This window comes from Salmo trutta, chromosome 1 (genome assembly GCF_901001165.1).
Source record: "Salmo trutta chromosome 1, fSalTru1.1, whole genome shotgun sequence".
NCBI lineage: Eukaryota > Metazoa > Chordata > Actinopteri > Salmoniformes > Salmonidae > Salmo > Salmo trutta.
This window is the reverse complement of record NC_042957.1, coordinates 72,481,180-72,498,246: the sequence shown is the minus strand read 5'-3', so window position 1 is coordinate 72,498,246 and position 17,067 is coordinate 72,481,180. Positions and strand designations below refer to the sequence as shown.

The 17,067-nt window shown below is 42.9% G+C and overlaps 1 protein-coding gene across 1 annotated transcript in view; it reads left to right on the top strand.

The window, feature by feature from the left end:
- The window catches only part of LOC115207079 (guanine nucleotide-binding protein G(o) subunit alpha), a 36,940-nt gene extending 22,883 nt beyond the window's left edge, over positions 1–14,057 (top strand). Inside the window, exons 9-10 of the mRNA XM_029774082.1 lie at positions 6,400–6,487; positions 13,459–14,057. Of these exons, the coding sequence (XP_029629942.1) occupies positions 6,400–6,487; positions 13,459–13,649 (279 nt within the window). The 3' untranslated portion in view covers positions 13,650–14,057. The remainder of the gene's footprint in view (positions 1–6,399; positions 6,488–13,458) is intronic.
- The last annotated feature ends 3,010 nt before the right edge of the window (positions 14,058–17,067 follow it).

The window sequence follows — 17,067 nt, the reverse complement described above, 5'->3', positions numbered from 1 at the left end:
TTAATGACAGATCTAGCATTAGATTAGCATACCACCCAATTCGTACCTTATTTCAATTATGGGGAGAAAATAATATGTCCCTGGATCAGTGGTTTTAGAGGAAACATCTTCCTGTACTCCCAATGTCACGTGCTTGATGTTGGGGCTGTCTATGCTGTGTGGCAGAGTCCAGGGCCAAGTTCAGGCATATCACATGGAGCTGACATGATTCCTTATTCTACACGTCCAAGAGGCCTTTCTGTTCCACATGACACAGCTCCTTCTGAACTTTCCACAACGTTCAAACATGTTGCCATCGCATCATGGTGTTTAATTGACTGAGCTGTATAAATAAAGGTTAAATGAAAGCACAATGCTGTGACCTGCTGAGGGCAGCCCAGTGGATGTAATTAAAGCCCATGGAGTCCCCAGAGTGCCTCCTGCTAACCACCTCTGCCCAGCCAGCCGCAGGCGGCACAACTGCCTCTAATTGCCTCAGACACAGGCAATTACCACACAAGGGGCATAATTGAGGTGATCTCAGTTCAGCGCTGAGGCCGGGAGGACTGTTTATAAAAAGCGTGTAACGAGCTTGTTTTGTCTCGTTTAGACTGTAAAAGGTTGTAAAAGACGTTTGGACTGTGGATGTGAGTCATAATCAGTTTTTAGTCGCGGGTGTTTTCTGTCGTTAATTACGCTCAACAAAAATGGAAACGCAACATGTAAAGTGTTGGTCCCAGGTTCCATGAACTGAAATAAAAAAAATCCCAGAAATGTTCCATGTGCACAAAAAGCTTTTCTCTCAAATGTTGTTTACAGTGAGCATTTCTCGTTTGCCAAGATAATCCATCCACAGTTGTGGCATATCAAGAAGCTGATTAAACAGCATGATCATTATACAGGTGCATCTTGTGCTGTGGACAGTAAAAGGACACTCTAAAATGTGTAGTTTTGTCACACAACGCAATGCCACAGATGTCTCAAAGTTTTGATCGAGTGTGCAATTGGCATGCTGACTGCAGGAATGTTCACCAGAGCTGTTGCCAGAGAATTGAATGTTAATTTTCTACCATAAGCCGACTCCAACGTTATAGAGAATTTGACAGTATGTCCAACCAGCCTCACAACCGCAGACCACGTGTATGGCATTGTGTGGGCGAGCGTTTTGCTGATGTCAATGTTGTGAACAGTGCCCTATGGTGGCGATGGTTATGGTATGAGCAGGCATAAGCTATAGACAACAGTGTGGCGGATGAATTAGTTGGGTAACATAGATAATTAAGATGTCTTATCTGCATAATATGCTTATGTGATATACTTGTTATTAGAATGTATTCCTTTGGACTCTGGTGTCGGCAGTTGCACTTCTTCCCTCAGCTGGGGCTCAGTCACTTGGGGCCCAGAGAGGGGAGAGGTCAGACTTGTCTTTTACATGTGTAACCGATGTGAAATGGCTAGTTAGTTAGCGGTGGTGCGCGCTAATAGCATTTCAATCAGTGACGTCACTCGCTCTGAGACTTGAAGTAGGGTTTCCCCTTGCGTTGCAAGGGCCGTGGCTTTTGTGGCGCGATAGGTAACGATGCTTCGTGGGGTGTCAGTTGTTGATGTGTGCAAGGGTCCCTGGTTCGAGCCCAGGTTGGGGCGAAGAGAGGGACGGAACCTACACTGTTACACATGCATCTGGTGTTATGCAGAATATCAGAAAGGGACGAGGACAGGATGGAACATTGTCTTCATATGTGAATGTGTCTTTACCTATTCTTAAACCATGTGAAGGGATGGCATGATTAATGGAGAACCAATTACTTGTCTCCACAATGTCTGTGCGCAAGTCACTCCCTCGTTTGGCATTGGGAAGGTGTATGGCAGTGTATGGAACCATGTCCTCTCTGATGTTGCACTTATTCTGGGATAGTATATGACCTAGAGACACTCCCCTCAGTGAGCTTGTCCAGAATTGGGGTCAAGAAGGGGTTTTGCTTGAGATGGGAGTATCTAGAGTTGACAATTGAGTTATGCCATTGGATGAGTTGTTGTTTTTGTGCTAGACGGTTCCAGTTTGGAGTAGGAGGGCCAGACACTGGTCTATACAATAAACTGTTGACACAGCAGTAACTGTCTGCTATGTATTATAGATACCCTTACATACAAATCTTAACCTTGTGACCATTCTATGTATCGATTGTTCGTCATGTAGGTTGAGAGGGGTATATCTTGGCTATAAAAGATCTTTGTACTTTTGTGTTGTCACTTTCAATGGTTCATTAGAAATGGTGCATCATTGAACGTCAGTGCTATTGCAAAGCTCTTATACTTAAACTACATCTTTTAATAATAACTCTGACTGGTGTGTGAAGTTTCTCTCTCGTCATTTGGTAATGCAGAAATTAACCACCACAAAAGACAATTGCATTTTATCGATGGCAATTTGAATGCACAGATACTATGATGAGGTCCTGAGGCCCATTGACGTGCCATTCATCTGCCGCCATCACGTTTCAGCATGATGATGCGCGGCCCCATGTTGCAAGGATCTGTACACAATTCCTAGAAGCTGAAAATGTCCCAGTTCTTCCATGGCCTGCATACTCAGACGTCACCCATTAAGCATGTTTGGGATGCTGTGGATTGAGGTGTACAACAGCGTGTTCCAGTTCCCGCCAATATCCATCAACTTTACGCAGCCATTGAAGAGGAGTGGGACAACATTCCACAAGCTGCAATCAACAGCCTGATCCACTTTAAATGTAAAGGAGATTTGTCGTGCTGCATGAGGCAAATGGTGCTCACACCAGATACTGAATGGTTTTCTGATCCACGCCCACATTTTTTTTATGATATCTGTGACCAACAGATGCACGTGAAATCCATAGATTTGGGCCTAATGAATGCATTTCAATTGACTGATTTCCTTATGAACTCTAACTCAGTAAAGTCTTGTTTTTGATATATATATATATATATATTACTGCTAAAAAATAAAGGGAACACTAAAATAACACATCCTAGATCTGAATGAAATAATCTTATTAAATACTTTTTTTTCTTTACATAGTTGAATGTGCTGACAACAAAATCACACAAATAATCAATGGATATCCAATTTATCAACCCATGGAGGTCTGGATTTGGAGTCACACTCAAAATTAAAGTGGAAAACCACACTACAGGCTGATCCAACTTTGATGTAATGTCCTTAAAACAAGTCAAAATGAGGCTCAGTAATATGTGTGGCCTCCACGTGCCTGTATGACCTCCCTACAACGCCTGGGCATGCTCCTGATGAGGTGGCGGATGGTCTCCTGAGGGATCTCCTCCCAGACCTGGACTAAAGCATCCGCCAACTCCTGGACAGTCTGTGGTGCAACGTGGCGTTGGTGGATGGAGCGAGACATGATGTCCCAGATGTGCTCAATTGGATTCAGGTCTGGGGAACGGGCGGGCCAGTCCATAGCATCAATGCCTTCCTCTTGCAGGAACTGCTAACACACTCCAGCCACATGAGGTCTAGCATTGTCTTGCATTAGAAGGAACCCAGGGCCAACCGCACCAGCATATGGTCTCACAAGGGGTCTGAGGATCTCATCTCGGTACCTAATGGCAGTCAGGCTACCTCTGGCGAGCACATGGAGGGCTGTGCGGCCCCCCAAAGAAATGCCACCCCACACCATGACTGACCCACCGCCAAACCGGTCATGCTGGAGGATGTTGCAGGCAGCAGAACGTTCTCCACGGCGTCTTCAGACTCTCACGTCTGTCACATGTGTGAACCTGCTTTCACTAACGAATTTGCCAATCTTGGTGTTCTCTGGCAAATGCCAAATGTCCTGCACAGTGTTGGGCTGTAAGCACAACCCCCACCTGTGGACGTCGGGCCCTCATACCACCCTCATGGAGTCTGTTTCTGACCGTTTGAGCAGACATGCACATTTGTGGCCTGCTGGAGGTCATTTTGCAGGGCTCTGGCAGTGCTCCTCCTTGCACAAAGGCGGAGGTAGCGGTCCTGCTACTGGGTTGTTGCCCTCCTACGGCCTCCTCCACGTCTCCTGATGTACTGGCCTGTCTCCTGGTAGCGCCTCCATGCTCTGGACACTACGCTGACAGACACAGCAAACCTTCTTGCCACAGCTCGCATTGATGTGGCATCCTGGATGAGCTGCACTACCTGAGCCACTTGTGTGGGTTGTAGACTCCGTCTCATGCTACCACTAGAGTGAAAGCACCGCCAGCATTCAAGTGACCAAAACATCAGCCAGGAAGCATAGGAACTGAGAAGTGGTCTGTGGTCACCACCTGCAGAACCACTCCTTTATTGTGGGTGTCTTGCTTATTGCCTATAATTTCCACCTGTTGTCTATTCCATTTGCACAACAGCATGTGAAATGTATTGTCAATCAGTGTTGCTTCCTAAGTGGACAGTTGGATTTCACAGAAGTGTGATTGACTTGGAGTTACATTGTGGTGTTTAAGTGTTCCCTTTATTTTTTTGAGCAGTGTATATCTCAATCACAGTGGTAGGGCATGGCCAACCTCCCAACTCATTTCTCTTGTCTTTCACATTTTTAGGTTACGTTACTGGTATCTATTTCTCTTACAAGATAATGATGTACAATGCATTTGCAAGTATTCAGACCCCTTGATTTTATCCACATTTTTACGTTACAGCCTTCTCAAATGTATTAAATTGTTTTTTCCCCCCAGATCAATCAACACACACTACCCCATAATGAGAACTGTTTTTACACATTTTTGCAAATGTATTAAAAATAAACTGAAATCACATTTACATAAGTATTCAGACCCTTTACTCAGGACTTTGTTTAAGCACCTTTGGCAGTGATCACAGCCTCAATCTTCTTGTGTATGACTCTACAAGCATTGCACACCTGTATTTGGGAGTTTCTCCCATTTATTCTCTGCAGATCCTCTCAAGCTCTGTCAGGTTGGATGGGGAGCGTCGCTGCACAGCTATTTTCAGGTCTCTCCAGAGATGTTGGATCGGGTTCAAGTCCAGGCTCTGGCTGGGCCACTCAAGGACATTCAGAGACTTGTCCTGAAGCCACTCCTGCGTTGTCTTGGCTGTGTGCTTAGGCTCGTTGTCCTGTTGAAAGGTGAACCTAGGCCCCAGTCTGAGATCCTGAGCGCTCTGGAGCAGGTTATCATCAAGGATCTCTGTACTTTGCTCTGTTCATCTTTCCCTCGATCCTGACTAGTCTCCCAGTCCCTACCACTGAAAAACATCCTCACAGCAGGATTCTGCCACAACCATGCTTCACCGTAGGGATGGTGCCAGGTTTCCTCCAGACATGATGCTTGTTATTCAGGCCAAAGAGTTCAATCTTGGTCTGATTTGTCCTTTAGGTGCCTTTTGGCAAACTCCTAGCGGGCAGTCATGTGCCTTTCACTGAGGAGTGGCTTTCGTCTGGCCACTCTACCATAAAGGCCTGATTGCGGAGTGGTGCAGAGATGGTTGTTCTTCTGGAAGGTTCTCCCATCTCCACAAAGGAACTCTGGAGCTCTGTCAGAATGACCATCGGGTTCTCTGTCACCTCCCTGACCAAGGCCCTTCTCGCCTGATTGCTCAGTTTGGCCGGGCGGCCAGCTCTAAGATCAGTCTTGGTGGTTCCTAACTTCTTCCATTTAAGAATCATGGAGGCCATTGTTCTTGGGGACATTCAATGCTGCAGAAATGTGTTGGTACCCTTCCCGAGATCTGTACCTCAACACAGGTCTGTCTTCGACCTCATGGCTTGGCTTTTGCTCTGACTTGAACTGTCAACTGTGGGACCTTTTTATAAAGACGTGTGCCTTTCCAAATCATGTCCAATCAATTGAATTTACCACAGGTGGACTACAATCAAGTTGTAGAAACATCTCAAGGATGATCAATGGAAACAGGATGCACCTGAGCTCAATTTCGAGTCTCATAGCAAAGGCTCTGAATACTTAAATATATATATTTTTTTTTTATAAATATGTAAACATTTCTAAACCTGTTCAGTTTGTCATTATGGGGTAGTGTGTAGATTGGAGGATAAAACCTTTTTATAAAATTTTAGAATAAGGCTGTAATGTAACAGTGGAAAAGGGGAAGAGGTCTGAATGCATTGTTTATTTGTTAAAATGCTTTTCACAGGTTTGACACCAGCTGTGGACCCTGAATTGAAAAACGATCAGTCTTTTTGGTTCTCTTCTAGGAAGCTATCGTGTGTCATGTGAATTGGTGTAGCTCAGGAGTGACACTAGAAGGAATGTATGGGAGAGTGTTTAAAGGTTTACTTTCAGAACTATTTGACATGCATCTTTATTGATTTTATTAACTTTATGTCCTCATTGTTCAAATGTTGACATTGATTTAGCTATTTATATTTGTGGGATGAAGCTCTAGTCTTTTTTGTATTGTCATCAAATCTTTTTCAGATTCTGTTAATGAACAAAAGGGACCTCTTCCAGGAGAAGATCATAAACTCAGGAAGGCACTTGCGACTCCACTTCCCTAGTTACAAAGGTAAAGTAAAAAAAAATTATATTGGTATCAGTCAATCCAAAAACATGTAAAATTGTACTTGTCAAAGAAATTGTGCATTTTGCATTATTCCTAAAATAATCAATCTGTTTTATTCCTTTGCTGATGATTTAGCGAACGCCATAGCTTTAAGATAAGGCTGTGAGGAGAATAAAATGACCTCTTGACGTGTGTATTCTTCAGGTACAGTTGAAGTCGGAAGTTTACATACACCTTAGCCAAATTCATTTAAACTCAGTTTTTCACAATTCCTGACATTTATCCAGGTAAAATATTCCCTGTCTTAGGTCAGTTAGGATCACCACTTTATTTTAAGAATGTGAAATGTCAGAATAATAGTAGAGAGAATGATTTATTTCAGCTTTATTTCTTTCATCACATTCCCAGTGGGTCAGAAGTTTACATGCAATTAATTAGTATTTGGTAGGGTTAGGGTTCTGCCAACAAATTTCCTATGGGATTGAGGTCAGGGCTTTGTCATGGCCACTCAAATATATTGACTTTGTCCTTAATAAGCCATATTGCCACAAATGTGGAAGTATGCTTGGGGTCATTGTTCATTTGGAAGATCCATTTGCGACCAAGCTTTAACTTCCTGACTGATGTCTTGATGTTGCTTTAATATATCCACATAATTTTCCTTTGTCATGATGCCATCTATTTTGTGAAGTGCACCAGTCCCTCCTGCAGCAAAGCACACCTGTGCTTCACGGTTGGGATGGTGTTCTTCGGCTTGCAAGCATCCCCCTTTTTCCTCCAAACATAACGATGGTCATTATGGCCAAACAGTTCTATTTTTGTGTCATCAGACCAGAGGACATTTCTCCAAAAAGTACAATCTTTGTCCTCATGTGCAGTTGCAAACCGTAGTCTGGCTTTTTTATGGCGGTTTTGGAGCAGTGGCTGCTTCCTTGCTGAGTGGCTTTTCATGTTATGTCGATTTATAGGATTTGTTTTACTTTGGATAGATACTTTTGTACCCGTTTCCTCCAGCATCTTCACAAGGTCCTTTGCTGTTCTGGGATTGTTTTTGCACTTTTCTCACCAAAGTACGTTCATCTCTAGGAGACAGAACGTGTCTCCTTCCTGAGCAGTATGAAGGCTGCGTGGTCTTATGGTGTTTATACTTGCGTACTATTGTTTGTACAGATGAACGTGGTACCTTCAGGCGTTTGGAAATTGCTCCCAAGGATGAACCAGACTTGTGGAGGTCTAAAATTTCTTTGCTGTGGTCTTGGCTGCTTGCTTTTGATTTTCCCATGATGTCAAGCAAAGAGGCACTGAGTTTGAAGGCAGGCCTTGAAATGCATCCACAGGTGCACCTCCAATTGACTCAAATGATGTCAATTCGCCTGTCAGAAGCTTCTACAGCCATAACATAATTTTCTGGAATTTTCCAAGCTGTTTAAAGGCAGTCAACTTAGTGTATGTAAACTTCTGACCCACTTTAATTGTGACACAGTGATATAATCTTTAAACAATTGTTGGAAAAATTGTTTTTAATGCACAAAGTAGATGTCCTAACCAACTTGCCAAAACTATAGTTTCTTAAGAAAGTGGAGTGGTTGAAAAACGAGTTTTAATGACTCCAACCTAAGTCTATGTAAACGTCCGACTTCAACTGTATGGTCAATATGGATCCTGGTGAGAGAGAGAGAGAGAGAGAGAGGTAGGTATGTATGTATGTATGTGTGTATACATACATACCTACCTACCTCCCTCCCTCCCTCCCTCCCTCTCCTGGTGGACATACAGTGCATTCGGAAAGAATTCAGACCCCTTGACTTTTTCCACATTTTATGTTAGAGCCTTATTCTAAACTGGATTAAAATATATTCCTCATCAATCCACACAATACCCCATAATGACAATGCGAAAACAGGTTTTTTCGAAATGTTTGCACATTCTGTTAAAAATAATATAAACAATACTTATTTACACATGTTCAGATTCTTGCGCTCAGGTGCATCCTGTTTCCATTGATCATCCTTGATATTTCTACAACTTGATTGTAGTCCACCTGTGGTAAATTGAATTCATTGGACATGAGTTGGAAAGGCACACACCTGTCTATATAAGGTCCCACAGTTCATGTCAGAGCAATATCCAAGCCACGATGATGGACTTGTCCGTAGAGCTCTGAGACAGGATTGTGTCGAGGCACAGATCTGGGGAAGGGAACCAAAACATTTTTGCACCATTTAAAGGTCCCCAAGAACACAGTGGCCTCCATTTTTATTTTTTTTAAGTGGAGGAAATTTTGACCCACCAAGACTCTTCCTAGAGCTGGCCGCCTGGCCAAACTGAGCAATCGGGGGAGAAGGGCCTTGGCCAGGGAGGTGACCAAGAAACCGATGGTCACACTGACAGAGCTCCAGAGTTACTCTGTGGAGATGGGAGAACCTTCCAGAAGGACAACCACCAATCAGGCCTTTTATGGTAGTGGCCAGATGGCAGCCACTCCTCAGTAAAATGCACATTACAGGTCACTTGGAGTTTGCCAAAAGGCATGAGAAATAAGATTCTCTTGTCTGATGAAACAAATATTGAACTCTTTGGCCTGAATGCAAAGTGTCACGTCTGGAGGAAACCTGGCATTATCCCTACGGTGAAGCATGGTGGTGGCAGCGTCATACTGTGGGATGGTTTATCAGCGGCAGGGACTGGGAGACTAGTCAGGATTGAGTCACCGATGAACGGAGCAAAGTACAAAGAGATCCTTGATGGGAAAACCTGCTCCAGAGCGCTCAGGACCTCAGACTGGGGTTAAGGTTCACCTTCCAACAGGACAATGACCCTAAGCACACAACCAAGATAATGCAAGAGTGGCTTCAGGACAAGTCTCAATGTTCTTGAGTGGCCCAGCCAGAGCCCAGACTTGAACACCATCGAACATCTCTGGAGAGATCTGAAAAAAGCTGTCGCAAAGCTCCCCATCCAACCTGACAGAGCTTAAGAGGATCTGCAGAGAAGAATGGGAGTAACTTCCCAAACACAGGTGTGCCAAGCTTGTAGCGTCAAACCTGTTCTGAACTGGCTTGTAGCCCATAAGAGGGAGACAATGGGGAGATAAAGAAGTAACACACATATATATTAAACTATATCTAAGTAACAAGTGTGTGTGTGTGGGGGGGGGGGGGGTCAGTGTGAGTGGGTGGATGCGTGTATAGCTGGTGTTAATGATGGGTGTTGAGGTGCCAAAACAAATGAACACTGAAGCCCCCAAATGCCACAACCAAAAACAGTCTGCGTGGAGAGTGTCCTTGATGTATGGGGGGGAAAGGTGGGTGTGTCCCAGGGATAAATACGAGCACATGTGTCCCATTTTCGCTGACAACCCCCAACTCCTCCCACCAACATCCTATTAAATAAAACAAGAGAAAAGAGAATTTGGCAGACAGAGTGGGAGGGTTAGCAAACATTTATAAAATCCTGTTTTTGGTTTGTCTGTGTGTATTGATCAGGCAGAAAAAAAACTATTTAATACATTTTTGAATACAGCTGTAACCTACCAAAATGTGTAAAGTCAAGTGGTCTGAATACTTTCTGAAGGCACTGTATATATGTCTGGTTTTATGATATATATTGTAGAGATAAAAAGTTGCCCCCTGATGCGGTTTAAGCATTGTTTTAAGCAGTTCCGTTTTTTTGTATTAAAGTGTAAAAAAAAAAACCCTGGGGAAAACCAGAAAGATTGCGGAATTTGGAAAGACACAATCAGAATTAGGCAAATTTGAAATAATTTTAAAAGGCTTTAACATTTTCTGTGCATGACAGCACTTTAGAGCCTGTGTCATCCTGCAGCACAGCATTTTGCAGAATGTTGAGGTCAATATTGTCTATGCTCCCAAGAGGGAAAACAGTTGGGCCATCCTAGAAGTGTTTTAGTGAAATACACTGCTCAAAAAAAGAAAGGCAACACTAAAACAACACATCCTAGATCTGAATGAATGAAATAATCTTATTAAATACTTTTTTCTTTACATAGTTGAATGTGCTGACAACAAAATCACACAAAAATAATCAATGGAAATCCAATTTATCAACCCATGGAGGTCTGGATTTGGAGTCACTCAAAAATAAAGAGGAAAACCACACTACAGGCTGATCCAACTTTGATGTAATGTCCTTAAAACAAGTCAAAATGAGGCTCAGTAGTGTGTGTGGCCTCCACGTGCCTGTATGACCTCCCTACAACGCCTGGGCATGCTCCTGATGAGGTGGCGGATGGTCTCCTGAGGGATCTCCTCCCAGACCTGGACTATAGCATCCGCCAACTCCTGGACAGTCTGTGGTGCAACGTGGCGTTGGTGGATGGAGCAAGACATGATGTGCTCAATTGGATTCAGGTCTGGGGAACGGGCGGGCCAGTCCATAGCATCAATGCCTTCCACTTGCAGGAACTGCTGACACACTCCAGCCACATGAGGTCTAGCATTGTCTTGCATTAGGAGGAACCCAGGGCCAACCGCACCAACATATGGTCTCACAAGGGGTCTGAGGATCTCATCTCGGTACCTAATGGCAGTCAAAGCTACCTCTGGCGAGCACATGGAGGGCTGTGCGCCCCCCCCAAAGAAATGCCACCCCACACCATGACTGACCCACAACCAAACCGGTCATGCTGGAGGATGTTGCAGGCAGTAGAACATTCTCCACGGCGTCTCCAGACTCTGTCACGTCTGTCACATGTGCTCAGTGTGAACCTGCTTTCATCTGTGAAGAGCACAGGGCGCCAGTGGCGAATTTGCCACTCTTGGTGTTCTCTGGCAAATGCCAAACGTCCTGCACGGTGTTGGGCTGTAAGCACAACCCCCACCTGTGGATGTCGTGCCCTCATACCACCCTCATGGAGTCTGTTTCTGACCATTCGAGCAGACACATGCACATTTGTGGCCTGCTGGAGGTCATTTTGCAGGGCTCTGGCAGTGCTCCTCCTTGCACAAAGGCGGGGGTAGCGGTCCTGCTGCTGGGTTGTTGCCCTCCTACGGCCTCCTCCACGTCTCCTGATGTACTGGCCTGTCTCCTGGTAGTGCCTCCATGCTCTGGACACTACGCTGACAGACACGGCAAACCTTCTTGCCACAGCTTGCATTGATGTGCCATCCTGGATGAGCTGCACTACCTGAGCCACTTGTGTGGGTTGTAGACTCCGTCTCATGCTACCACTAGAGTGAAAGCACCGCCAGCATTCAAAAGTGACCAAAACATCAGCCAGGAAGCATAGGAACTGAGAAGTGGTCTGCGGTTACCACCTGCAGAACCACTCCTTTATTGGGGGTGTCTTGCTAATTGCCTATAATTTCCACCTGTTGTCTATTCCATTTGCACAACAGCATGTGAAATTTATTGTCAATCAGTGTTGCTTCCTAAGTGGACAGTTTGATTTCACAGAAGTGTGATTGACTTGGAGTTACATTGTGTTGTTTTAAGTGTTCCCTTTATTTTTTGGAGAAGTGTATAATAATTTTGCCATTTTAAGAGATTTTTATCCAAAGCGACTTAGTCATGTGTGCATACATTTTTACATATGGCTGGTCCCGGGAATCAAACCCACTATCCTGACATTGCAATGCTCTACCAACATGCATGACAAGGTTATAAATGCTTTGTGAAGCCTCAATTTAATGATTTATTCAGCTATGCTTATGCCACCCTTTTATGAAGCAGTTTTGTAATATTTAACAGTGGGTTATGGCATATTTGACATTGGTGGTTGTCACACAGTTATGCGACATTTATGAACCCTTTATAGAGCATGACATACATTTATGTAGTGTTTAGAAAGGCTTTATAAGCTGCATGTCATTTTAAAGCTGGGACTGGTTTCTCCATATGGAGAATCCCTTCTTTGCAGGCATCCTTGTGTTTTCTATGGGAATCTCCCTGGAACATACATCCAGTATCCACATTCCGGTTTACGCTACCACATTCTCTAGACTGGATCTACTGCAGTTTTCCCTGCAGCATGAGGGGAAACCTACTCATAGCATTCCCAATGGGAGTATCAAGATACAAGACAATGGCTGCGACTCAAAGTGCACCCTATTCTCTACATGGTGCACTACTTCTGACCAGAGGTCTATACGGTACCATTTCAGACGCAGCCACTCAGAAGCCAGAATGTCTTGCCAGGGAGTTATCATGGCAGACCGATAACACCTCACTTATACACAGCCTCTGTGGTCCTCAGGGCTCAGTAACAGTCTAACATATTTCACTCTCATCCTGCAGAGCAGGAGGTGTGGTAATTAACATGGAGGTGATTCAGTCTTCAGTTGAGCTGCAGGGGTTGTTCTCTCTCCGTTTTTCCACTCTATAAGAACCAAGTTGTTTTGCGTGAACTTGTCACGGAACATAATTTCACTTGTTCACTGAGTTTCAGTTCATCATGCCTAAATGAGACATTTATCTCCAGACACTGGATTTTTCCAAACCTTTCACGTGTCTGTCCATGATTTTGAAACATGCACACATCTAGCTAATACTGTGTTTTTAAAAAATGTTTTAAGGAATATCTAGGAGCAAGACTCACCGTTTTTCATTTTTAGGACCGCAAACCCCATTGACGCATGATTGCTACTAAACATGTTTCCTTACAGCACTCTTGTACCAGAGTCAGTCTTTGTAATTGTGTGATGGAGTTGATGATATGGAATAAGCTACAAGCCTATAGAGATGGACAGGGGCAGACTGAGAAAATATATTTGCCATGGAATTTGTAACACTTTTTTTAGGGGGGGCCCTTCATTAGCCAAATAATGATCACAGCACAAAAAACTAAATTTACTACAACATGGGCTGAAGATGGACCAGCCCATCAGGCAGTTGCCCAGACTGCCCTATGGCTAGTAAATTGTGGGAGATTGAACTTGAAATTCAACTTGTACACGTCACTCAATTGGATATGTCACTCAACTGACGTGACTTCTCTGCTACGTCCCCTAATACAGGAGCCGACTGGGACGTGGATGCTGCTGCACGTCACATCACTGCCATGTTTGTGGCCTGCAACAGGACCCCCAACAAGCTTGTCTACCACCACTACACCACTGCCACGGACACCCACAACGTACGGGTGGTCTTCCACGTCGTCATGGACACCGTCGTCAAGGAGAACTTGGAGAACTTCTCATTGCTATAAGCCCTGACCTGGGTGCATTTGACTGCATCAGTGCCTTAAAGACACTTTCTAGATTTTATTGATGGATATTTGTTTTTATATAATTTAACATATGTAATATTTACTAACTACAGAAAACTGTCATTGTGTTTTGTACATTTATTTTTACTGTTATGATCTGTAAAACCAACTTCATTTAGTTGCTCAGGACATTCAAAGCTATATCCTTAGTTAATTTGTATTGTCATCATGGATTTAAAGGACTGAGCTAAGTTAATATGGATGGACATTCCTCATTTTGACTGTATTCTTGACATTTTATAAGTCTTTAATTCAATAAAATAATGTATAGGCCTACTTGTCTTTGGTAATTATTTTAAGATGGCGGCAGATGTATGCCAAGCTTGAGTGGTTTGTATTATGGCCTATTTGAGTTAACTAAAATGTGTCTTAACATTTACATACAAATAGGTGTATAGATAATTGATATATAATAATTGTACAAATGTGTGAAGCAGGATTCATTTTGACTTATAGGGCGAAATAATTGGGTAAAATAATTTGAGTGCAATATAAGATGTATTTATTCATTAAACAAGGACATTAATACATATGTACATTGCTATGCATTACATAATATGATTTAACAGACAATTTGGCTATTACCCGTTAGGGGAAGTAGTAGTCAGCATACTGCCATGCGCAGTCTAAAACAGACTTTCTCACAATATTTGTGAAAATAAGAAACATTCGGTTCCATCGAACGTTATCAGTCCATCCACGTTCGCGGTGCTGATCATGCTTCCACACAGTCTAATGAGTCGAGCGACACGAACACGTCTGCTTTACATTGAAATAACCTTGAACCATCCTGAACAAGTTCGCAGCTCTGCAGATTCGGTGTGATATCTTTGATACAAATAGGCTGAAAAAAACAAGACATTTTAATCAACATAATGCAACATTAAGCGAATTATGAGAAAGTTCGTTGATGTTCAAGACTTGTGGCTGTTTGAGATTAATTTCCCCGAAATGTGGATTTTGAAAATAACAATTTATGACTATAAACTGACATTCTAATATGTCCTTTTGATTTATTGTAGTTTTCTTCTAATCAGTCCAAACTTGACTGTATAATGAGGCTGTAGGCTACTTGGTGGTGCGCTGGTGCTGAATGGACAGCTCCTTCATGATCCAGTTTCAGGGTGTCAAAACTGTTTGAAATATAGTCTACCAAAAAAACAAAACAATTGGACTACTTTTGATTATTCTTGTCTGTGCCCTGTGAAATGTAACTTTTACGCACCTTTAAGCACTTTTACGCACCACAGGAAGTGCCTGTTTCCAATGCGCATTGCTCAATTGAACATCAGTAATGTAAAATATAGCCTCTTACCATAGATTTAAGCACCGAATTCAGTCGACTGCTCGGTCCCGAGAGGACGCTGTTCACCGTAGACTCTCCGCTGTCCGCCAATGAATTGGTCTCGGACCTCCTAACATATGGTGATCTCCGGATCCCGGACAGCAAACCCGAAGCTCTGCCCACCGAGTAGTAGCTTGGGCCGGAAACTTGCTTGTACCACGCTTCGGTTGGGTTGCAAGAAACCAGCATGGACATAGCTACAATTACTAAAGCAAGTTTAACGGACCTCTCCATGTTGAACACTGTGTGAAGTTCTCGTTCTTGCGCTCCTTTAACTTTCTCCCTATAACATCACCTCGATGAGAACTTGGTATATGTTTTTTCCCTACTGTCCTCTCTTATATAGTGACCTCGTGATCGTATTTAAATTTCGTCAACTAGGCTACGATAGAGTGGGTGATTCATATTCCGCTTGATAGAATCGTGTGTGGATTGATCGGTTTTACGCGTTGGGGAGCCAGGGACGTAGGCTTGTAGAGTCTGAAGGGGGGTATGGTGTCAGACATGATCTGACGTTTAATTTAGATTAAGCGAATGTATCAGTTCATAAAGCTGCTGAAGGGTAGTAACGTCAGGTTCTGCACACATCAAAGCATATTAACCACTTACATTTTCTGATTATTTACAAGGTTTACAATTCACAATGTTGCTCAAGTTTCCTATATATTTATTAATATGTTATGTTTTTATGTTATTGGAAACCCACTGTGAAGTTTAGCATATAGCCTACCTAGCCTACGGTAAACCTTTTTTTAAAAGGATTTCTCTGAGTTTTTTAAATTATAGTATAAACTATTCTCTGTTTTGTCTAATATTCATTTTTGGTTTCACAAATGTATGGCGCATGTTCATATAGTTGGTTTATTCTATAAATCTTCTGTGTGGAATAATTTACTTCCGGAAATGTGAGTCATACACAGTAGTCTGCCACCATGTGGACAATGTACAACATCACACACAATCACTTCAGTGTAACAATATTCTCCTTATTTGGTCTGGACACCAGCAGAAGTTGTGATTGGCAGGCCTACTTTTTTTGCCCTGAGCAGAGGGTACAATCTGGGTCACGCGCCCTGGCTAACATACAGTATGAATGGAAATGACTTACAGTGCCTTCAGAAAGTATTCACACCCCTTGACTTTTTCCACATTTTGTTGTGTTAAATTGACTGAGATTTTGTGTCACTAGCCTACACACAATACCCCATCATATCAAAGTTAATTACAAATTCATTACAAATGAAAAACTCAAATGTCCTGTTTCAATAAGTATTCAACCCCTTTGTTATGGCAAGCCTAAATAAATTCAGGAGTAAAAAATTGTCTTAAGTTGCATGGACTCACTCTGCAATAATTTTTAACATGATTTTTTAATGACTGTACCACACACATACAATTATCTGTAAGGTCCTTTAGTTGAGCAGTGAATTTCAAACAGATTCAACCACAAAGACAAGCAAGGTTTTCCAATGCCTCCCAGAGAAGGGCACAACAAAGAAGCAGACATTGAATATCCCTTTGAGCATGGGGAAGTTATTAATTACACTTTGGATGGTGTATCAATACACCCAGTCACTACAAAGATACAGGCGTCCTTCCTAACTAAGTTGCCGGAGAGGAAGGAAAACATTCAGGGATTTCACCATGAGGCCAATGGTGACTTTAAAAAAGTTACAGAGTTCAATGTCTGTGATAGGAGAAAACTGAGGATGGATCAACAACATTGTACTTACTCCACAATACTAACCTAAATGACAAGAGTGAAAATCAAATCAAATGTATTTATATAGCCCTTCGTACATCAGCTGATATCTCAAAGCGCTGTACAGAAACCCAGCCTAAAACTCCAAACAGCAAGCAATGCATGTGAAAGAAGCACGGTGGCTAGGAAAAACTCCCTAGGAAAAACTCCCTAGAAAGGCCAAAAACCTAGGAAGAAACCTAGAGCGGAACCAGGCTATGAGGGGTGGCCAGTCCTCTTCTGGCTGTGTCGGGTGGATATTATAACAGAAC